This window comes from Nannobrachium achirus (genome assembly GCF_963921795.1).
Source record: "Nannobrachium achirus genome assembly, chromosome: 1".
Classification (NCBI taxonomy): domain Eukaryota; kingdom Metazoa; phylum Chordata; class Actinopteri; order Myctophiformes; family Myctophidae; genus Nannobrachium; species Nannobrachium achirus.
The window spans coordinates 57,658,987-57,682,515 of record NC_137810.1 but is presented as its reverse complement, the minus strand read 5'-3'; the positions used below and the strand labels follow the sequence as shown (position 1 = coordinate 57,682,515).

The 23,529-nt window shown below is 44.7% G+C and overlaps 1 protein-coding gene and 1 pseudogene across 2 annotated transcripts in view; both read left to right on the top strand.

Moving 5' to 3' along the window:
• The window catches only part of slc44a5b (solute carrier family 44 member 5b), an 85,719-nt gene that overhangs the window by 21,320 nt on the left and 40,870 nt on the right, over positions 1 to 23,529 (top strand). Inside the window, exons 2-3 of the mRNA XM_080732657.1 lie at positions 9,561 to 9,609; positions 20,692 to 20,765. Of these exons, the coding sequence (XP_080588783.1) occupies positions 9,561 to 9,609; positions 20,692 to 20,765 (123 nt within the window). The remainder of the gene's footprint in view (positions 1 to 9,560; positions 9,610 to 20,691; positions 20,766 to 23,529) is intronic.
• Positions 1,588 to 5,133, top strand: LOC308301890 (histone deacetylase 6-like; annotated as a pseudogene). Its single transcript has 2 exons — positions 1,588 to 4,863; positions 5,006 to 5,133. The product of its transcript is annotated as a histone deacetylase 6-like (transcript).

Here is a 23,529-nt window from a genome sequence, read left to right as displayed (position 1 = left end):
TGCCAAAAAGGGTTATAGTTACGGTTAGCATATTCACAGAATTGGCACAGTTGGTAGATGAGATGAAAATCAACAATGGCAAATGGACTTGTTTTGTTCCTGTCAAGGTGCCTCTAATTTAATTCCCACCAAGTTCCATGAACACCCTCTCTTATCTATTCTCAATTTTGACCTTGATTGTGACTGTGGTGGTTAAAATGTTATCCTTTCTTTCAGTCCACAATCTCTCGTTTTATCCCAGGCTGGCCTGACTTGACTTTTTTTTATACCCAAAGTTAGCCTAATTATCTCTTCGAGGCAATTGATCATTACCACCACATTTCATGTTCTTGATTTTGACCGTGACACTTGATTATTTGTGGCCTTGACCGGTCCTTTTCAACCCAAAAGTAAATGCGGTAATCTCTTCAGGGCATTCTCACTGTGTTCCATTCAAATGCGTCCAGCCGGTCCGGGTCGCTGGCGTAGCGGTCCAAACACCTAGGCTCAATGTAGCCTGATAGCGCTTTGCAGGGTTCGAGTCCCGATCCCGACGGTCTTTGCTGCGTGTCACTCCTCATCTCTCTCTCTCCCCATTTCCTGTCAACCTGCTGTACTGTCAATGAAGGCATAAAAAGCTGGAAATAATAATAGTAACTACTAATAATGATCCTATCTATCTTGACTCTACTGTCCGGCACAGTTAGTACCTATCTTGTGTTTCTGTTGTTGGGGCTATGACAGCTGGATCTCCCCACAGATAAATCCCAAGGTGTTTGATGAAAATCCACAGCATAGTATGACATCATTGCATATGGAAAAAAGGATTTACCATATATTTTTTTAATTTTTTTATTGTAAGATGTAATTTGAGGTAAGGAATCCAATGGGTCAAACCTCATCTTGAGTGTGTCATTTTGATTGGGCCTTGAATTGTGATCTTGACATTTGACCTTTATAACCCAAACGTGGTGCAACCTGCTGATTATTCCTTCATGAGAATCCGTCCCTCTGTTATTCTTCTGGAGTTATTTTGCTAACAGGCAGATGAAAAAACCAATCTAACTCTGTTGGCAGAAGCTCAACATCAAACTGAAATTGCAGTTGTAACTAGAAAGATGCAATTGGAAATTGCAAGTGTGGTTGCCGTGACATGAGTCACACTTGCGCATGAATTTCGTCTTACCATTTGAATTTTCCCCATTCAAGTCAATGGGGAAAATTAATTCACAAAATTATTAATGGCCATATATGTAGATCTCTGTGTCAGTCCTTATCCCTTTAATGCCCATATATGGAGATCCCTGATGTCATCAATATTATGTCTATATTTTGGAATGCCCATATTTGGACATACTGTTTCTGTGGTCTATGATGTCAGTCATCTCCATATTTGGGAAAAGTATTTTTTTTTTAATTAAAGTCAGTGGCGAAAATGTATTCACAAATAAGCAGTTTATATGAAGGACCCCACTTTGAGAACCACTGCCCTAGCTATGCTATGCGGGACGACTGACATCATCAAGTCTCGCCTTCCTTCCTAGGCAAAACGCATTTTGTCTGCGACGTATTTGTTTTTGTCAACTCGCACCCAACCCAGCAGCAGTGATGCATTCTGGGTTAGACCCAGAACCTCAGGCAGGTGGACCAAAGACAGCGAGACGCTCCCCAAGACCGTCCAGCTCTCCTGGTCGTGCCAGTAACAGTTACAGTCTGCAGGAGGCAAAGAGGAGAGGAAAGACGAAGAACAGAGAACACCAGCAGCTCGCCAACCGATTACAAAACCTGGGTCTAGACAACAAACTGCCTGCCAGTGGAACAGGCTTGGTCTACGGTGACATCTTCACCGTGCACAAATGTCTCTGGGATCCCAGTCACCCAGAGTGTCCTGCCAGAGTGACGTCCATCATGGAGGAGTTGGACAGACAAAGACTGCGTTCTCGCTGTGTCTCTCTGGAGCCCAGGCCAGCCAATGAAGAGGACTTGCTGCTTGTTCACACTAAGGAGTATGTTGATCTGATGAAGTCGACTCGGTCGATGACAGAGGCGGAACTTCAAAAACTGTCCGACAACTACGACTCTGTCTACCTACACACTGAGACATTTCAGGTTTCATTGTCGGCAGTAGGTTCTCTTCTCCAGCTCGTTGACGAGGTTATGACCTCTGAACTCCGCAATGGGTTCTCTGTTGCTAGACCTCCTGGCCACCATGCACAGTCTGCAGTGTCTAATGGATACAGTGTGTTTAACAACGTGGCCTTGGCAGCGAGATACGCACAGAAAACACACAAAGTCAGCAGGGTTCTAATAGTGGACTGGGATGTTCATCACGGACAGGGGATACAGTATACCTTCCAAGAGGACCCTAGCGTGTTGTCTTTTTCAGTGCACCGGTATGAACAGGGTACATTTTGGCCTCATCTCTCAGACTCAGACAGCAGTGCTATTGGAACAGGAGCAGGACAAGGCTTCAATATCAACCTGCCATGGAACAAGACTGGAATGGAAGATGCAGATTATATTGCAGCCTTTCAGCAGCTTCTACTGCCAGTAGCCTACGAGTTCCAGCCCGAGTTGGTCCTGGTCGCTGCAGGGTTTGACTGTTTGGTCGGAGACCCAAAGGGGGAGATGTGTTGCAGTCCACAGTGTTTGTCCGTCCTGACCCACATGTTGATGGGCCTGGCTGAGGGAAGAGTGATCCTGTCGCTGGAGGGTGGATATAACCTGCAGTCCACAGCAGAGGGCGCTGCAGCCTGCATCAGATCTCTACTGGGAGACCCCTGTCCTGCCCTGGTACCTCGTAGCTCCGCACCTAGTATCAGTGCTCTTAAGTCCATCTCTGACACCATATCAGCCCTGTACCCCTACTGGTCCCGTCTTCAAGTACTGGACGGTGGCATACTGGCTGAAGGTAAAGTGTTGAGGGAAAAGGACAAGAACCGCACAGCAAAGGTCAGCCCTACCCGGGCTGCCGGGCTGACCACGGGTTTGGTTTATGACCCGGAGATGATGGAACATCGTAACATGTGGGACAGTCGTCATCCTGAACAGCCTCAGAGGATTTCTAAGATTTTCTCGAAGCACCAAGAGCTAGGATTGGTCGGTCGCTGTCAACGGATACCATCCCGCCTGGCAACCGAGGAGGAACTGGCCATGTGCCATGGGTTATCTCATATCTCTCTGATAAAGTCTTCAGAGGAGATGAAGCCCAGAGAGTTGCATCGCCTTGGACAGGAATTCAAATCCATTTTTGTCAACAACCAGAGTTACCAGTGTGCCCTACTGGCTGCCGGGAGCTGCTTCAACACGGCCCAACACATTCTAACTGGGAAGGTGTGTAACGGTGTAGCAATCGTCCGTCCTCCTGGACATCACGCTGAGAGAGACGCGGCGTGTGGTTTTTGTCTCTTCAACACGGCCGCCCTGGCCACGCGCTACGCCCAGTCCCTCACCCCCCACCTCAGAGTCCTCATCCTGGACTGGGACGTCCACCACGGCAACGGAACCCAGCACATCTTCGAGGAGGACAAGAGTGTTCTCTACGTCTCACTCCATCGTTATGACCACGGAGCGTTCTTCCCCGCCTCCCGGGACGCAGACTGTGATCAGATGGGAATCCGCAAGGGGGCGGGGTTTAATGTCAACATTCCATGGAGCGGAGCGCCAATGGGAGACTCCGATTACCTGGCCGCCTTTCACGCCATTGTCATGCCGATCGCCAGAGAGTTTGATCCAGGTCTAGTCATTATCTCTGCTGGGTTTGATGCAGCTAGGGGAGACCCTTTGGGAGGGTACCAGGTTACACCTGAAGGATACGCCCACATGACTCACCTCCTCATGTCATTGGCTGGAGGGAGGGTTCTCGTCATTCTTGAGGGGGGTTATAACTTGCGGTCCATCTCTGACTCTATGGCAATGTGTACCAGTGTGTTGCTAGGGGACGTCCCTCCTCCTCTAGCAACACCTCTGCCCCCCCCTCACCAGAAGGCTGTCCTAGCAATTAATGAGGTCATCCGCTGTCACGCCCCCTACTGGTCATCTCTACGGATACACTTGCCAGAGACTATCCGTTCCTTGTCCACCCCAAATCATCGTGGGAAGCGCAGTTCTAAGGGGAAAGGCAGGAAGTCAAAACAGGACGGTGTCGATCGGCTTGCGCAGGGATTGGCCAGCCTTGACATCAGTCAGAGTACTTCAGCCAATGCTAGTTCCCTGTCCATCCCAAAGCATTGTTGGAAGCGAGGTTCTAAGGGGAAAGGCAGGAAGTCAAAACAGGACTGTGTCGACCAGCTTGCACAGGGATTGGCCAGCCTTGACATCAGTCAGAGTACTTCGGCCAATGCTAGCCTTGCATCGATCCCAGTGGGGGGAGCCAGACAGAAGGTTTTCCCCGCCCCTCGTAGAAGCTCCAATGAGGATGAAGTCGAGGCGGAGTCTGTTCACGTGGCCTCTGATGAGAACCAATCAGCAGCTAGCACACCTCAGCCTCGGGCTGTTGCCACAACAACCTTGGAAGCTGTTGCCGGTTGCTGGTCGATGCGAGGCAGAAGCCGCTGAAGAGCAGCGGTCAGACGGAGCTTGTGGTTGGTCCAAAACCTCAAACTGCCCTGGAGCTGATCTGTGGTTAACTCGTGGACGATGGGAGTACCATGCATGTGGTAGAACCACTCTCTTGGTGTCCTCACCTGGAGGCTGTTAAGCCTCTCCCACTTGCAGGTATTGACATCTTCCTGCCGTGTCAGGACTGTGGCTCTGAGACCGAGAACTGGATCTGTCTCATCTGCTACCAGGTGTTATGCGGTCGCTATGTCAACGAGCACATGGTCATGCACGGCACTGTGGCTGAGCATCCCATAGTCCTCGGCTTTGCAGACCAAGTTTCAAGTTTCAAGTTTATTTCGCCATTTACATTAAAATTGTTGTTAAAATGCATTGGAATTCTTGTTCACAAGCCACACAGAAGCGAAAACAAAATATACAAGACAGTACAGAAAAAGACAAGGGTACAATCAGCATAGTGGCTCAGTGCACCTCTCTGTGTGGTGCTACTGCTGCGAAAGCTACGTACACAACCAGGTGCTGTTTGAAGCCAAAAACTCTGCTCACTGTGCCAAATTTGGAGAAGAGATTCCTCCTTTTTCCAGAGAGGAGTGAGGAGGAGTGGAAAGAGAGAAGAAGGGAGAGGAGGTTGTGTATGTTTGTTGCTACTGCTGCGAAAGCTACGTACACAACCAGGTGCTGTTTGAAGCCAAAAACTCTGCTCACTGTGCCAAGTTTGGAGAAGAGATTCCTCCTTTTTCCCGAGAGGGGTGAGGAGGAGTGGAAAGAGAGAAGAATGGAGAGGAGGTTGTGTATGTTTGTAAGTCAGACCTGAGTGAGAGTCTCTTTCCACATCCTAGTTACCCGTCTGCCTGGCAGCATTGGTGCTTTGTGGGAAATGCAGTCCAACCAAATGACTACTCTGTCCCACAGAAGAAAAGAGAAAAAGAAAACATACAAAGGTTGCATGCGAAACAAAAAAGCAGACTGTTCATTCATACACCTTTTGTATACTCAGATTGTTTTGTGTACTCGTTTCTGTTCTACCAGCACTTTGTGTTTGTTGTTTGTCATGTGACACGTTGGTCACGTGACATCTTTCACCAGCAGTGAAGTCAAACTAACTATGGTAAATGTTTTTTCCCTCCCACCTGGTGAATTATACAGATCGATTGTTTGTTCATATATGAAAACACGTCTGTATTGAGAGACAATACCGTTCAAGAAGATGTGACAAATTACTTTTGTCAAAAGTATCAATTATAAAACCGTTTAAAGGGATGATTCTCCCAAAAGGTGGCTTTTTTTCCTTTTGGTTGCTCGCCCCATGGAGATTCGTTTTTTATTTTTTTTGATGATCACATGACCCCAGACTTATGTGGGTTCATGTGACTTTTGGACAAAATCTGTAGGAGTAGTAGCAAAAAGTGTGTTTTGAAGAAAGTGAAAAATGTATCTATATGGAGAGGGTCCAAAAGATCCAAAGGAATCCAGGGACAAATATCTTGATTGTACAACCTAATGGTTCAAGAGTTATAGGCCATAACTTGTAGCGTCACCATAAGGCTGATTTGAAGAATGTGCGGTGACTGTTCTTCCTTGATCTCCTGATCCACGGTCGTAAAGCAGTAGCCACACAGCCAGTGGAATGAAAAGCTACTTATACTTAAAGTAGAACTGGCTAATGGTGCATCACAGATGAGCGGAACACATAATGTCACATGATATGATGAATGGTAAAAGAAGCACTTGATTGGAACTTGTCCCCTCATTCATGACATGTTTCGTGGAAGGGCCAATCCCTTGCTGCCTGACTCACTTGAAGTGCACACGCTGGCTTAAAGTCTCATGGTTTGTCTTCAGTTTAACATCAATTAACACCTGTGTGATGGCATACCTCATACCGTATGCCCCAAATAGATTCAACTGTAGAAACAAATGAATTTAGTCATGAGTCATCATGAGGCTGCTTGTGTCGTTACAGAATTGCAATAGAAACCACTCACACACAAGTATAATAGAGTTTTGTCTTGGTTTTGTGCCTACAGCATATCAACAGAAGGGTGATATGTTCAGTATTATTGATAATCATGGTTAAAGGAACAACAGGTTCATTTGTAATTTTGTTTGTTGTCTTACTTTGTGCGTGCCACAAGAGTAGGATTATTAAGGTGCAGTGTCATCACTAAAATAAATAGGCCATACAAGTTGTCTCATCTATCTTTGATACATTCCAGCCTACAGTGTGGAATAATAATGACTGAGTAATATAAAAGTGCCCCCCCAAACCATTTGTCTTTGTTGCTCTCGTACTACAAATGCTGCAGTGAGCACCTGATTCTCTGACACCGTGTCCTTGGACGAGGAATACTCACACTTAAAGGGATATTTCACTTTCAAAAGAACTTTTGGTAATTTTATCATCTAATCAAACTTTTATGAATACCCTGAACAGTTTTTAATTTGCTTGATTGAATATTTAGATATTTGATGTAAATGTTATCAGGCCCAGGGCCTCTCCCCACACACACCCATTGTAACTTCAAACTTCATTTTAACTATGATAGATTCATTAATATGAGTCACCAGAAAAAATAATGGGTGTTTTTAATGAATCTATCATGGTTAAAATGGAGTTTGAAGTTACAATGGGTGTGTATGTGGAGAGAGGCCCTTCCACTGCTCCCTGTTGAAAGTGGAATATCCCTTTAAGACAGAAAAGGCTCTTTGTAGTACAGTACACTATATATAGGGGAACTTCAGTTTCAGCTTAAAGAAAACAAGAAAGGTTTGGTCATTTTATTATCATCTAATCAGGCTTTTATGAACACCCTGGACAGTTTTTAATTAGCTTGATTCAAAGCAAATTAAAAACTGTCCAGGGTGTTCATAAAAGCCTGATGTCCAGGGTGTTCATAAAGCCTGATTAGATGATAAAATGACCAAAAGTCTCTTTGAAAGTGGAATATCCCCTTAACCCTGCTGAGTGCTGCCCACAGAGGGGTTAGGTGTCTTGCTCAGGGACACTTCGACACATTGCTGGCCTGGCCTGGAATCATACCTGGGACAACCAGGGGCTCTGGTTCCCCAGGCGAGCTCACTAACCACTATGGCCTTGGATGAAGAATCCTCACACTTAAGACAGAAAAGGGTGTACTTTGTAGTACATTACACCTGACATTCCATATGGCTTGTGGGCTTCAAGTGTGTAATGATGACCGTCGATCTCACGCTCCCCGAGTGTGCTCCTGTTGCTCTCGGATACACCGCCATACACGGATGTATTAGGGCAGAACAACAAGTGCAACATGGACTACTTAAATGTCATGGTTTCATCATTAATTAATTTCCTTCATAAAAGAGAGTGGGGGGGCGGGGGATATCCAATTAGCTCTCTGTCTAGAAGTCATATACCAGCTCGTAGGGCTGTCACGATATGACATTTTACATAACGATTAATTGTCACTCAAATAATTGCGATTAATGATTTAATTGTGTTTTTGTCGTTGATAATTACATTTCTGTTCGGCTTTTAGGCTTTGAAGCTGCACATGGCAGATATGACACATAACCTAAATATACAACTTTCTACTTAAAAAAGAACATTGATAGTGGAAATAGCCGATCTACAAGCTCACAACGCGTCGCATCGCGACGCGTTGATCTGCTATTGATCTGCTATTTCCTTTTCCTTGTAGATCTGCTATTTCCACTATTTTTTACTTTTTTTTAATATATGAAAATTTTCAACATGGGAACAATTATGACGATTATGAAAAATAATCACGATTATGTCAAATAATTGCGATTTGACCAGCTCGGTGGCCTTGTGGTTAGAGTTTGTGTTCATCTCCTGGTTTTCTCCTCTATTACATGTGTCATGCGACCACGTATCCTTTCACCCAGTGTCAACAAGATCGAGGATCTTGTGACTGCACTTGCCTGTTCACTCAGTAGGGTCAAGTGGGGACTCCTTCCTCTGACCCAGATAAAACGTTGTCCTTTTTAGATCCGTCAGATGATTTATTGTAACCCCGTATGCAGTGTTGTTTTGCTCTTTGCTGCTCCTTCTCGGCATGTTCATCACTTTTCAGTGCAGTGATGCTGCGAGAACTGTACCAGTGATACTCAGCATTTTTCATGTCAAGGACCCCTAGATTTATGTGTATTTATTTGGCCACGGACGATCTGCTAATATTTTGTGACGTGCACGTTTTGTGGTGTTTAAAATGTTTTAAAACGTATCTTTACAACATTTTTGCAATTCTTTTGAATGTTTGTAAACATTGTCGAGGTGTGAACTTGGGGGTTGTTTTACATCGGTGCATGTCCGTGCGCGTGAGCGGCGTGACACCGCTCAGAAAAGATACGGGACCCCGTCTACATGCGTCACCGGACCAATGCAACACTGGATCTTACCATTACGGGACATAACTGTAACCACTGATCCAGTTTAGTGACGTGAACAACCCAACCCATGCCGTAGTTTGCAATGTGTTTGCAAGGTTTTTTCCTGCATGTTGTTATTGCCGGTTACACCCCGCCACTCCGACATGTCTCCTTTCCGACATGTCTCCATTCCGACACTAACCCTATCTCTAACCCTTACCCTAAACTTAACCCCTATGGAAGTGTCGCCACTCCGACAATAAGAAGTCGATTTTGGAGTGGCGACATGTCGGAATGGAGAGCGACACCCGTTATTGCCTCTCTCCTATCATGAACAATTATTGAGGACATTTTAGATGTTATTTTGACTTACCACAGATGTGACTCTTATTCTCTGTTACACTGATATGACATTTTGATTTATAATTCAATAAATATTCTGACATTCTGTTAAAAACAACAACAACAGAGCACATACATACTACATATATGTTCTCTCACTGATCTTTGTTGGCGAGCAACAAAGTGAGTGATTAGGCTATGTCAACTGAGTATCATTTGGTTTGTGCACTGTGCTGATGAGTATCATATTCAGATGCTACATCACAGGTTCCCAACGTGGCTAATCAGGCAACTATCTGCTTGTCTTACAGGTGAGCCACGCAAGTTTGACCCAACCTTCAAAGGACCAGTTCATAACAGGTATTGCATACAATTCGCACCGACATTTTCCATTTTCAGTTAGGATTGAGGTATGTTTCTGCAGGAATAAAGCCCAATTTATACTACACAATACAACTGTGTTACTTACTAAAAGTAACTGATCTACCAGCGTACAATGCAATAAGTTGTTACCTTGTCGATCTGTTCTTTCAGTTTGATCAGATTCTGATTGTTCAGATTGAAATTCAAATAGCGTGCTTGGTGGCGCAGTGGTAAAGTCCCTGCCCACCATCACAGAGGTTGTGGGTACGAATCCACCGTGGTGCATCTGGCTTTGTCAAACACAATTGGCCCGTATTCGGGGAGGGTGATATTGGTCATTGCACTTAATCCTATGGCTGAGTGCGGCACCTGTCAGCAGGGAGTGTTGGGCGGGAGGAGTAGGACGAAGGCTCTACGTCCTCCTGGTGGGGCCTCCTCACTGGCAGGTGAGTCAGTAGGATACAACAGCAGTGACAACACAGAAATGTGTGTGGGGAGGGGAGCAGTGGCGCATTGGTTAGCGCTTCGCCTCACAGCTAGAAGTAGGCCTGTCACGATTTACGAAAAAATCGATTTAAATCGATTTTATTGGGGGACGGTGAAAATCGATTTTTTTTTAAAAAAATGGAGACTTAATGGAGACTTAATCTCCATTCTGTCTTCAACGTCTCTGCGTGTTCAACGTCTAACGTCAGGCAGACACAGGCAGCGGCAGCTACAGTAGGAAGGCTCACCCACTCACAGCTGCCAGCGTGCCTCCATTGGGCTGCAGAGAAGAGCTCCGATTTCGATTGACAAAGAGAGCAGTTTTGAGTGCTGTGTCATTACTTTGCTGCTACAGAGCATAGCACTAATCAGTGCTAAGGGCTAACAACAACAATGCTACGTACAGATGCATGTCTCTGCCACTGGTTACAATGTGGAAACAACGTTTCTAGTGAAAACAAGAATTGACACAGTCAATATATAAGCCGGTGGAATGGTAAACAAGAATTGACACATTCAATATATAAGCTGGTGGAATGGTGTGTTAGAAAGTCAGGGACTTTGAACAGTCTATCCACAATGAGACACTAGGTCTTGACTTTGATGAATTATTGATTTTGAAAAGAGGGTAAGAGTTGTTATTATGCCTTAGTTTGTGCCTGGCTTACAGTACAGTTGGCTTGATATGTACCACAAAAAAAAAATGCATTCTTTGATACAGTATTGAAAAAAGTGTAAGAGTGTTGTTTAAAAAAAGAACAGGATTTGACATTTAAGAATTGATAAGTTTACACTATCTGTCATTTGCTATTTGCTACTGTATAGAGGATAAGAGAACATCTAAAACATACAGGATTCCTTGTAAGAGAAGACAAGTGAACTGAAATGTTATTGTTGTTTTTTGTCATTTGATAGTTCTACTGTATTGAAAAGAGCATAAGAGAAAACAGTATCGTTAAAAGCAAAAAAAATACTGGAATTGTAAGAATTGTGGATTTTTTTGGGTAATTTCTCTGGAAAATAAATTTGTTGAAAAAATCGTGACATCGTGAATCGTCAACCTTGAATCGTGATTCGAATCGAATCGTGGGTTTAGTAAATCGTGACAGGCCTAGCTAGAAGGTCCTGGGTTCGATTCCCGCCGGGGGACGCTGTGGGCGCTGGGGGCGTGTTCCTCCCTCCGCGTCATCAGCACCCACACCCTAGGTGGGGTTGGCGATAGGGCCTTTCTGTGTGGAGTATGTTCTCCCCGTGTCTCCTAGGGTAGATGCCCTCACAAAAACATGCAGTAGTCCTGGTTTCTATACTACCTCCCCCTAGCCAGCCAGGTGCTCCGGCAGGGGGAGAGCGTAAACCAGGACTACAGGTTAGGTAGTTGGCATTGGGTGAGAAAATGGGTTGCAAAACCGTGGGATAAAAATATTAAAATAAAGAAATGTGTATGGGGAGGAATCAATTGGCACAACTACATTGGATAGATAAAGGTGGTAAAATAATTGGCTACTCTAAATAATCAAAAAAAAAACGCACATTGAGAGATGATAAAGAACTGTTAATAAAATCCCAAAAAATAAATCCCATCATTTACCTTTGATACAGAACACAGAATTGAGACAGGACGGTAGTAACCAGGTTTTAATTTGCTTCCATTTTGGTATAGAGTGGTTACAAATTGGCGAGAGCCGATTTGAATTTGTGACGAAGATTACCTTTTTCGATGGATAAGTTTGTTATAGGTTATGCATCTCGAAAAACATCTGGTGGGGATGTTATCATCACCTGATGCTGTGTAAGGTTTCAGGGCTTTGAGCTTAACACCCACTTGACAGATTATGTACCAATGGCAACTTTTAATTTGTCATATATAATTGCGTCTTCTTATATCCAGGTTTGGGTTATTTTGTCTTAAGTCTGTTACTGTACTATAGCTGTTTCAAAAACTTCCATATTACGTACATTTTGAAGGTTGTTTTCATCATCTGATATTTTCTAATTCAATAAATCTGTTTCTGTCTTTGCAAGCAACACCCTTGTGCAATGAATTGAGTATAAATTCAGCCTAAAAACATAGACTAAGCTACTCTACATACAGTACAGAAACGTAACACACGTACAAAACTTGTATGAGCCTGCAGTAATTCGGGTCTTGGGCGGATGTTTTTACTTGCACAATCCTAAGCCTCATTTAAAGACCCAAATATGTTAACGGAGAATATGTCCTAACTGCTTGCCACTGTCTTCCGAATCTTGGCTCTTTTTGGTAGGATAGTATTGATGTTTTGTGCATAACCCTGTCTGCGCGCGGATAGATTGATCATGTGTCATGCTGGCTGCGTTAATAGAGAGTGAATGTGAACGTTGGCAGCTCTCTCTACTCCACCTCCTGGATCAATAATGGCCATTAGTCATCCTGGTAGCTGGTGTTGGCCCAATGACACACATTATGTGGGTCACATATCACAGTGAGATATGACATGGAGGGGGTATAAAGGTGACCACACATTGTATGCTATCAGCCATCTTCGTGTCGTCCAGACAACATTTCCATATTGTAGCATATACGTGACAAAACCATTGTCATAAGCGCCTTGGGTCGAGCAGTATGACGGGGTCAAGGATGGCTGTATGCAAGCTTTATGCATGCCATCGTAACAGACGTACACTACAGTGGAGTTCAGCCATTGTTAGACATTTTGGGCCATGTTTGTGCAATCAGTCACTACTGTCAGTATCATGAAAAAATGCCATATTATAGATATTATCAGCTCTAGTCTCTTTGGAAAATTGCCAACCCATGTCGTCGTCTTCTGGCAAGTTAAGACCGTGGCCAAATGAATCTCCATTCCATTTTTTCGTTTTTGTTTTCTCAATGTAAAATGTTGGCTGACGTCAACCCCCGCCGCAAACAGACGATCTATGAGCTAATGTAGCGTCACGGCCGGGAGGCGAACCCGGGACCCCGATTTGCCAGGTATGCACATTGACCAGTCAGCCAAAGTGCCAGGCACGTTGGCGAGAGCCAACGCACATACCGTATAGCCTACAGTCGTCCCCTCTACCTGGAAGCGCGACCACGCACGCCGGCCAGGATCTAAGATCGACTTTGAAACCGGGGGGTTCAAACGCAACTCAGGGGGGAACAGTCGTCGACTACTAGCCGGACAGGTCTACACCGCCGCCGGGGATGAATACTTCCCCTCTGTACCGCTGCCACCAATGTAGCGTCACGGCCGGGAGGTGAACCCGGGACCCCGATTTGCCAGGTATGCACGTTGACCAGTCAGCCAAAGTGCCAGGCACGTTGGCGAGAGCCAACGCACATACCGTATAGCCTACACTAACAACACATCATGGTTTGATACACAAGCTTGCCTTACTCTTCATTTGAAGAACGCAAGAAAGTATGAAAACAATTGACTGGCCAAACTAAAGACAAAGACTGAGCTTATCAGTATACCGTATATAACAAACTAAACCACCTCTGTCGTGGAAATCCACAGGTACGCTTCTACATTTGTTTTTTACCCCAAGAGTGAGATGAAATCACATAATTTGTATTCTGTCATTTTTAATTAATGTTTGCAAGAATGGAGAGATGTTACACCCGAAAGTGTTTGAAATGGATCTCTCAGACATTGAAGGTCATATAACAGAAGTGCAGAAAACATGAGATAAGACAGGCTCAGTAGACAATAATTCCTTTCTCTCTGTATAGCCTTGACAGATTGCAATGTCGTCAGATAAAAAGTGTTCACAGTGTCCTTTGTCTGCACAGAAGAGCAACACTTTTAAATGATTTCGGCAAGATGCAAATTATCAAAAGAAACGTGACGTGTATTCCCATCGCACTCAAAGTTCAAATGTTCACCATTTCCCTTGTAATTTTTTGGAGATCATTTTAGACTATCTCTATTATTATGCTGCTCGGTTTAGGTTCCACAGGCTGCTGTGAGGACATGTTTTCAAGCTGTGCTTATAGTCTCTTTATCACAGCCAGTGTGAAGGTGCTAACAGGAGACAGTGGTGTTTCCTTGGCTCACATGCTTTTCTCTTACTGATAACTGGGAGAGGAACTGACTCCGCACTTTCTTTTTTACACAAACGCACCGCCTAAATTAAATCTGTTATTGAGCACACCAGGCAGGAGTGGCAACACTTTGGAACTGATGCTACCTATAAATAATAGTGTTACTGATGGAGACCACAAATGAAAAATGAAGAAGTAGCGAGCACACAAGGAATATCCTTTTCACATGATTTATTTACCTCTTCTGGACAGAATCAACAGATGCGTTTCGACCTACTGGTCTTCCTCAGTGCTGTGACCAATGAACCACGACTGCACATGCTGCTCAGCCATACTGTATTAATGCAAGCGCGTGTCTTATGTTACAGTACAATGCGATATAAATCTACTCATCTCACTCTTGATCCGTCTACAAATTGTGTCCTCACTACAACACGTAGAAAAGGTTCTAAAGGAATCTTGTCTTCATCCGACAAACTTCTCATGCACTTGCTCCAACCAATATCTTTGCTGGCTCCCCAGTCCCCACTCACACACATTGCATTGCTCTCGTACTCATAACGGCATGGAGACAGTCTGGCGCTGAAATACCAGAACGGCACAGACACACACACACACACACACACACACACGCACACACGCACACACGCACACACGCACACACACGCACACGCGTTCTGCTGTGGCTCCACCGTCAGCTGGTGTCACCTTGGCTCTTGCAGAGTTAGCAGCCCTGCAAATTCAGCAGTGACACACAGCTTCTCATGGCACCAGCCAGCAGACAGGCCTGCCAGCAGCCTCTCCTCTCTCCCCTCACAAGCACTTTGACGACTCACTGCTCTGCCAGCCCAGCGGCACGCGAACCGCAGGGTGGCACTTTGGTGGCACATTCGAAAAGTGATTAGAGGAGATGGAGAGTTTGGGCAGCGGTAGGTTGGTAGAAGACAGAAGTCCTGTTTGGTTTGGAGGCTGGTCGTATTTACGCTGTCAGCTTTGCGTGGTTTCTCTGAAATAATAAGACAAGAAGGCAACACTTGTTTAGCCCCTCACATTGCTTTGTCAGCCTTCCTTCAGCAGTCACCTTTTATCGCCTCAAGGTGACTGTATTAGTGCTGTGGTGCTATGCTTGCACTTTGTCTTAATGAGGCAGATGTGACTGTACTATGAGTATGAGGTTGGATGCAAAGCGGGCCTCATAGTCACGTGAAGGAAGAGGCGAGTTGGTTGTGTGGCGTTTGGAAGCTAAATGATGCAGAGGGAATGGAAGTTGGAGTTACCCAGCAATTGCCATGGCAACCTTGACAGCTCATCCCGACAGCTTTTTATTGTTGTGTGAAGTGAAATGAGTCTTCTACCATGTCTCCTTTTGTTAATAATCATGATAATAGAGAAAGCACTGACTGTCGGTCTCCGCCTCTCCGCGTCCCCTTCATACAGTACTAGTCTACGATGTCAGCTGTTTGGCAAAGACAACTGCTTTCCTCTGTGTCCTTTTTTGTTAACGAATTCTAATCCATGCCTTCGCTGTCTTGTAAACCAGTGGTTCTCAACCTGTGGGTCGGGACCCCCAGAGAGGTCCCCAAATTATTTTGGGGGGTCCCCAGATGATTCATTTAATGTGCAACATTGTTTTCTCACTCAGCAGTAAACAAACCAACATAAAGTTTAAGTGTATAGAGGGTATGATCTAAAGTGACAATTTAAGGACTTTCTAATACTTCTAAAATTACAAATTAAACATCGGCCAAATTGTTAAATATTAGAGGCAGACATTGTGAAAATAGTCGATCTACATGCTGTGCTCACAACGCCTCACGTTGCGAGGCGTTGTGAGCATGTAGATCTGCTATTCTGTCAATAGAACTGTGTTATACAAAATGTTATGCCGCAACTCTTAGTGTACGTCAGAGTGGGGGGATCCCCAGTTAAAATATGATTATTTTGGGGGTCGGGCCTGAAAAGGTTGAGAACCACTGTTGTAAACTACGACCTTCACCGGAATATAATTTATATCATGGACGGTTCTTCTTTTAGTTTTACGTCAGAAAATAATTAATCGTTCTTTGAGTCTGTCTGGGACATTAGATGTGATATAAGTGATGGTTCCACTGATAATGGTGTTTTTTCCTGAAGGATGTAGGACAGACTTCATGAGTCAGCCATTATCAGCGTCATGGATGGGTGGCCAATGTCATGTGCGGCACTATCTTAGTTGTATCGGACGTCCAGATTAAGTGCAGTATGGTGTCTGCTGGCTCGACATAGCTCAGATTACGTCTGTGATGTCACTTACCACAAAGAGAGAAGAGGACAATTAAATGTACATATCGTTGTTGTCGGGTGGAAACCTTGTATATCCAAAACTGTTCGTTTTGTATTTATAATTTTAAAAATGATTTAAGTGCGAGGCGTTGTGTGCTTGTAGATCGTCTGTTTTCACTACTTTTGTGCGACAGTCTTGTATGATGAAGCAGGGCTTTACTTTGCGAAAAACGAACAAATTTGAAACTTGGAGATACAAGGTTTCTGCCCGACAGTGATGATATACTGTACTGTTTGGACAGCACTGAGAATCTCATTCCTCTGTAATGCTAAAATAAACAAGCCACTCTCCCAAGAGCAGTTCATTACCATGAAATGCATGCGTCGTTGCAATTGCCGACAATGCAGAATTAATACAGGGCCTTAAACATTTGTGCCTAATGGCAGAACACTTAAATGCAAATTTAAAATATTGAGCTTTTAACCTGCACGATGGCTCTTAAATCCATCTAAGAGGAGCCGCTGAGCAAAACAGTTTAAATGAGTGTGTTTGTGTCTTAATGGAACTGCCTCTAAACAAGCACATTGCATTAGTGTCTGCATTTCTCACTGATAGTATCATCTTTCGTAAGAATACGATTTATATTCTTTGTGTGCATCAGCGACTCTGGTTTCCCAGGACCATCTGCTCTGCTGTTTAAATCATGAAGCTGTTTTCGTGGGCCGAGGGGCACTGTGTGCACATATGTGGTGTCTGGGTAAAATGGTGCCACCAGGCTGCATGCAAAACGAGTACAAGTGACTCTTCAAAGAGATGGGTGAAGGAGAAACACTGTGGCATCTGTAGGCCCGGGCCGCCTCTTGACTTTGGCTTTGCTCCTCTCTGGTTGAAAGGAAGGAGCTGTAGGCAACAAGAGTCTAAAGTCAGTTGGTGTGGCATGTAATACACCAACTGACGTGTAATAATACATCAGACTTATGTAGTGCTTTTCAAGGAACTGAAAGTCGCTTTACAAAACAAGCGACAAGCAACAAACGGCAAAACAAACTACTTTATTAAGAGAGAAATGTAAACGGCTAAAAGCTAAAAAAGTGAATTAGCGGGGACAAACAAATTAAAATAGCAGAGGGAGAGTAGAGTTAAGTAGGGAAAGTAAGTCTAAAGAAGTGGGTTTTGAGGTAGGCTTAGAACACTGCAAGGGTGGGGGCAGCTTTAATGTAAGGTGGGAGTGGGTTCCAAAGGGTGGGGGCTGCAACTGAGAAAGCCCTGTCACCCTAGGTGCGTTTCTTTTTTTGTTTGTTTTATGGGTGAATTCCAAGAGGTTGGCATTGCGAGACCTGACGTGTTGAGTATATGTGCAGTGTGTGTAGGGGCTGTGTACCGTGCATGCTGACTTTGTTTCAGAGCTTGCCCCAGTAGTCACAGTGTGAAAGCCAGTATGCAGCAGGGCTGTTTGAGGGGTAGAGCTGACAGCAACTTCACCAGAGAGAGAGAGAGAGCACCGGATGTGTCAAAAGGTGAGAGAGGGCCAATCAAACTCTTCCCAGAGACAGTGAGATGGAGAGATAGGACATATCAAAGCCTTCCTAGAAAGAAAGAGAGGGTGGTTGGCTGCTCTAAATCAGTAGACTGTGGCCACGCACTATAGAGAGAGAGAGAGAGAGAGAGAGAGAGATAGAGACACGCGCGCGCGCGTGTGCAACAGAGACAGAGCGAGAGACAAAGAGAGAGACACAGAGAAGGACAGAGAGAAAGACACAGACGAGGAGAAAGAGCCAGTCTTCAAACTAGCTGTCAGTGCGCCTGTGGGGACAGTTAACTCTGGGGGGATTCAGTGTCTCATTAGAAAGTCAATGGAGTTCTGTTATAGTTTCTCTGAGAACTGAGCGGTGCACAGATGGCACCTTGTCTTTGCCTGGTGGCAAATACTGAACTCACATCTAGAGCCTCACACGCAAAGTCACATGACCTTGGACTACAAGTGGCCAATTAATTAATATAGCAAAGAAAACAATTAGGCCAAGTGCTACAAAGTAACTAGGATAGTAGGATAAGCATCAAACATGGCATCTGTCTAAACAACATGCCATCTAAATAATAATAATACATCAGTGCTTTTCAATGTACCCAAAACGGAAATAAAAAGTAATAAACAACTTTATAAGAGACAAATTTAAAAGCTAAAGAAAATTAGGACACAGAACAAATTAAAATAGGAGAAAGGGAGTAGCCTGATCTCAGACTCAGCTCACGCAGTAGTCTGAAACTGTGCCTATTCTGAGTGATTTACAGGGGAGGGACTTTTTTGCGAGCGTGCACGCGCGCGTCATCGCGACGCACGGTGATCGAGACGCACGGTCTGTGGACGCGACGCACGGTTGCGGAGTGTCTGTGCCAGTGACTGCTTCCACACAGAACTGCGACCAGAAACATGTAATCAACATTAACAGCTTGGTGAAATCAGCGCGCGCGTGCGTGTGTGTGTGCCTTCCTCAGCCTGCCTCTGTGTGTGAACTTCGTTTGAATCGTTTCAACTGCTGCACGGATTGGATATTCGTTAGACCCACCCCCACCCCCGCGCTCATTGGACGGGCCGAAAATAAATCCTGATTCATGTACTCAGCTCCAGACCAGAGAAAGAGTCCACTCTGAGAGTGGGTGGGGTCTATGGTCTGGAAGCAGGCTAGAGAGGGAGAGTAGTTAGGTGGGGAAAGCAAGTCTAAAAATCACACCCGTGTGAACTGAGCGGTGGTGTGTGTGTGTGTGTGTGTGTGTGTGTGTGTGTGTGTGTGTGTGTGTGTGTGTGTGTGTGTGTGTGTGTGTGTGTGTGTGTGTGTGTGTGTGTGTGTGTGTGTGTGTGTGTGTGTGTGTGTGTGTGTGTGTGTGTGTGTGTGTGTGTGTGTGTGTGTGTGTGTGTGTGTGTGTGTGTGTGCGTGCGTGCGTGTGAGTGTGCCTTGCCTTGCCTGGCCTGAACAACAGCGCCCCTCCCTTAACATGTGTGGTCAGAAAAGGTACTACACCACAGACTTGAGGCTACATACAGACCCACCCACCCACATACATACATACATACATACATACTGTCACCCCAGGTGCGTTTCTTTTTTTGTTATGTGGGTGAATTCCAGGAGGTTGGCATTGCCAGACCTGAGGGGGCGGGAGGGAACATGAGGTTTGAGGAGGTCAGAGAGATAGCGGGGAGCCTGGTTGTTGAGGGCCTTAGCATTTTTGGACAAGAAAACAGTATTAGGTCTATGTACATAACATAATGTAATCATGTGAAAAGAATGAGTCACTAACTTACATCTGCATTATAATAGTCTTATCATCTATCAAAAAATAAGGAAGTGATACAGAGATTGAGGAGTGGGTGAGGTAAATTCAGAGTTTTCAGACTGCGGAGGAAAATCAGATTGAGTCTGCTGTGGGGGTGTCAATGCTTGGATCACTGGCCAGGCCAGGGTGTCATATGGAAGGGAGGGACAGACATGCTAGCTCTAGCTTCTAGCTGAAGTGTGCTAGACGGGTGTAGGGTGGATCATGTCCTGAAGGCAGAGGGGAGCCACAGCTAAGACCTTCATTGGCTTGTACTGTAGGTCATCTTGACTGGATTGGTTGTGGATGCAATTTAAAGCCATTGCTGGAATGCTCCCCGCTTATATTTGCTCCATGCTGGAACAGAACAATAGCACCTATCAGACCCGCTCCAGTAATTTCTTATTTTAATGCTCAAGGTCCCTAATGCTCAGACAGAGCTGGGCAAGGCAGCTTTCTCTGACGGCAGCCCAACGTCTCTTGGAATGAACTCCAAAAGTCTTTCAAACTGAGCTCCTTGCCATCATCATTTGGTCAGTTCAGAGCAATGGTCCGAAACACTTTTAACCGTGATTGCACCTTTTTTAATGTATTATTTTGTTTTGATTGACTTGTTTGACCTGTTTAAGTAATTTTTTTATTGATTTGCTCTGATTGTAAAGTGTAATGGAATGGATGGAATGGATTTGGATTGTGTAACCTTGGCTACATGATTGCCTGTCCTCAACTGAACTCCAGAGTATAAATAAAGGTGATGATGATGATGATGATGATGAAAAGAGTGTGTACACTCTGCAATGCTGGTATGCTACAGTGTGTTATGTTTTGTAAAGTTGCAGTGTTTTGTTAGGCTATACCTCACGCTGTTTTGTTTTGTTATGTCATGTTGCATTACATGCGTTTTCAGTCCACCAATCCCTCTCTTTTCTCCTACTCGCCTGTCTCTACATGTACGCCTGTCTCACCATATGTGAATCTTCTCCTTCAGGAGCTGCACTGACGTGGTGTGCTGTGTCCTCTTCGTCATCGTCATCCTCGGTTACATTGCTCTGGGCACCGTGGGTGAGTTTGACACCATGCCGATGATTCATCAAAGTCACACACACATGGTTTTATGATTGCACGCACACACATGCTAACACACACACACACACACACACACACACACACAAAGATGGCATACACATTGTTGATGCATTCCTCAATTCAACTTATTTACTTATTTATAAAGCTCATTTGCAACCACCAAGGTCGGCCAATGTGCTGTGCAAGGTCAAATTTAAATGAATTCCTCCATCTTGGAATTGTGAGTTCCACCCTCATGCTACTGTTCTTCTGCAGTTTACACTAGGTCCTGTAACGCAGTGGTCCTCAACCTTTTCAGGCCGTGATCCCCAAAATAATCATATTTTAACTGGGGACCCCCACCCTGACAAGCACTAAGAGTTGAGGCATTACATGTTGTACAACACAGTTCTATTGTGAAAATAGCAGATCTACAGGCTCACAACGCCTCGCAACGCGAGGCGTTGTGAGCCTGTAGATCGGCTATTTTCACAATTATTTTCACAATTTCTATTTGGAGACCCCTCTGGGGGTCCCGACCCACAGGTTGAGAACCACTGCTGTAACGTACAGCAACTCTAAAGCCTGATTTACACCTAGTTGTGCGCAGGTGTCGCACACCGGAAAATAGTCAGTCTACAAGCGTGAGCTTGTAGATCGGCTATTTTTTCGGTGCACAACACCGGCACGCAAAGTATGAATCAGGCATAACAGATGGGAAAGTCAATGAGGGATTCAGAGTGAGTGATTAGAGAAGTATGGTAAGTAGTTGGAATGTTTTTCACCAGGTTTGTGTTGTCTCTGTAGGCGTTTCTATATCGCGTTAATGACTCATTTATTTATACTTTGTGGTACGAACGTGTCGCTCACTAAAAATAACTTCATTGATGTGTCGCGTTTTTGGTGAAAGTTACCAGTTTCGGCGAGCCTCACAGCCGCGTGACAAAGCGTGAACGTTCATCTCATCATGACCTCTAGAGCTTGGATAGGTGGGCAGTTCTCCCACACAGTGTAATATTTTACCGTGCAGCTATAAGTCCAAACAGCAAAAATGATATAATAACTGGAATTCATCACAATGTTGGGTAGGTTATGCAACAAAACCCATGGTTGCGGCAAGTTTGTGGGAGTTGAAGAATGCTGTTTTTCAGAGTTATATCTATTCTTTTAAGCAATTCTAGGCAGTAACACCAGGAAGGGATCTATCTAATGGTTTCATACAACTCTCTTTGAGGCCAACGTAACGTTATAGTGCACTCAACTAGTTTCTTATAGCCTACAGTAAGTGCTGGACTTCTGCTGCAGCTGTTTACTCGTGGGATTTCTTTTTTTCCTCCTTCTCTTTTTTCGTATTTACTTGTGTAATATATCGTTTTTTTACCAACGAAGAAGGGGAAAGTTCAGACAGTGTTCATGTAAAAATCATGATTTTACTGGCTTTTTGTAATGGGACATTTGCATTTACTGTAAGGTATTCACATGGGACTAGATGGATTCGCCACGCAATTCACACATATCATCTTCACATTGTCACCAGCACAGACACACTAAAATAGAGATGTTGAAATGAGAGATGAAGCATGATGGTTGCCCTGTGTTTTAAAAATGTATCTCATAATCATCGTTGCCGTCATCATCGTCGTCGACATCACCGTCATCAGCATCATGAAGTAGTACAACAATTGTGCACATTTTTTAATACTAGAAGCTGGGCCGCCCTTCGGGCGGCCCAGCGTCTAGTCGGCGACCTGGCCAACTCGGAACAACGTAAATAGGGAATGAATGCCCCGCCCTTTAATGCAAACCCCATTATACCTGTTGTCATAGGACCCGTTTTGACCATCTGTTTGCCTGTGTCCATTTATGCCCATATATGGAGATATCTGTTATCTGTCTGTCTGTCAGCGTCCATTTTATGTCCATATATGGAGATCACTGCAGATATAGTTCTGGGTCCATTTTATGCCCATATATGCCCATATATGGAGATATCTGTCTATTTGCGTCCATTTCACGCCCATATATGGAGATCTCTGAATCTGTCTGTCTGTGTCCCTTTATGCCCGTATATGGAGATCTTTGTGATTCTGCGTAAATTTTATGCCCATATATGCCATTTGCGTCCATTTTATGCCCATTTATGGAGATCTCTGTATCCGTCTGTCTGTGTGTCTGTCTGTGTCCCTTTATGCCGTATGAGATCTCTGAATCTGTCTGTCTGTGTCCCTTTATCCATTTTATGCCCATATATGGGGGCATTCATTTTATGCCCATATATGGAGAACGCGCGTGCCCGTGGGACGAACGGTTCTCATATGGGGGCATTCATTTTATGCCCATATATGGAGAACGCGCGTGCCCGTGGGACGAACGGTTCTCGAGATACGCGGATTACCTACATACATACACACTCACGTCTGCCCATATATGCCCATATATGGAGATATCTGTCTATTTGCGTCCATTTCACGCCCATATATGGAGATCTCTGAATCTGTCTGTCTGTGTCCCTTTATCCATTTTATGCCCATATATGGGGGCATTCATTTTATGCCCATATATGGAGAACGCGCGTGCCCGTGGGACGGAACGCGCGTGCCCGTGGGACGAACGGTTCTCGGAGATCTCTGAATCTGTCTGTCTGTGTCCCTTTATCCATTTTATGCCCATATATGGGGGCATTCATTTTATGCCCATATATGGAGAACGTGCGTGCCCGTGGGACGGAACGCGCGTGCCCGTGGGACGAACGGTTCTCATA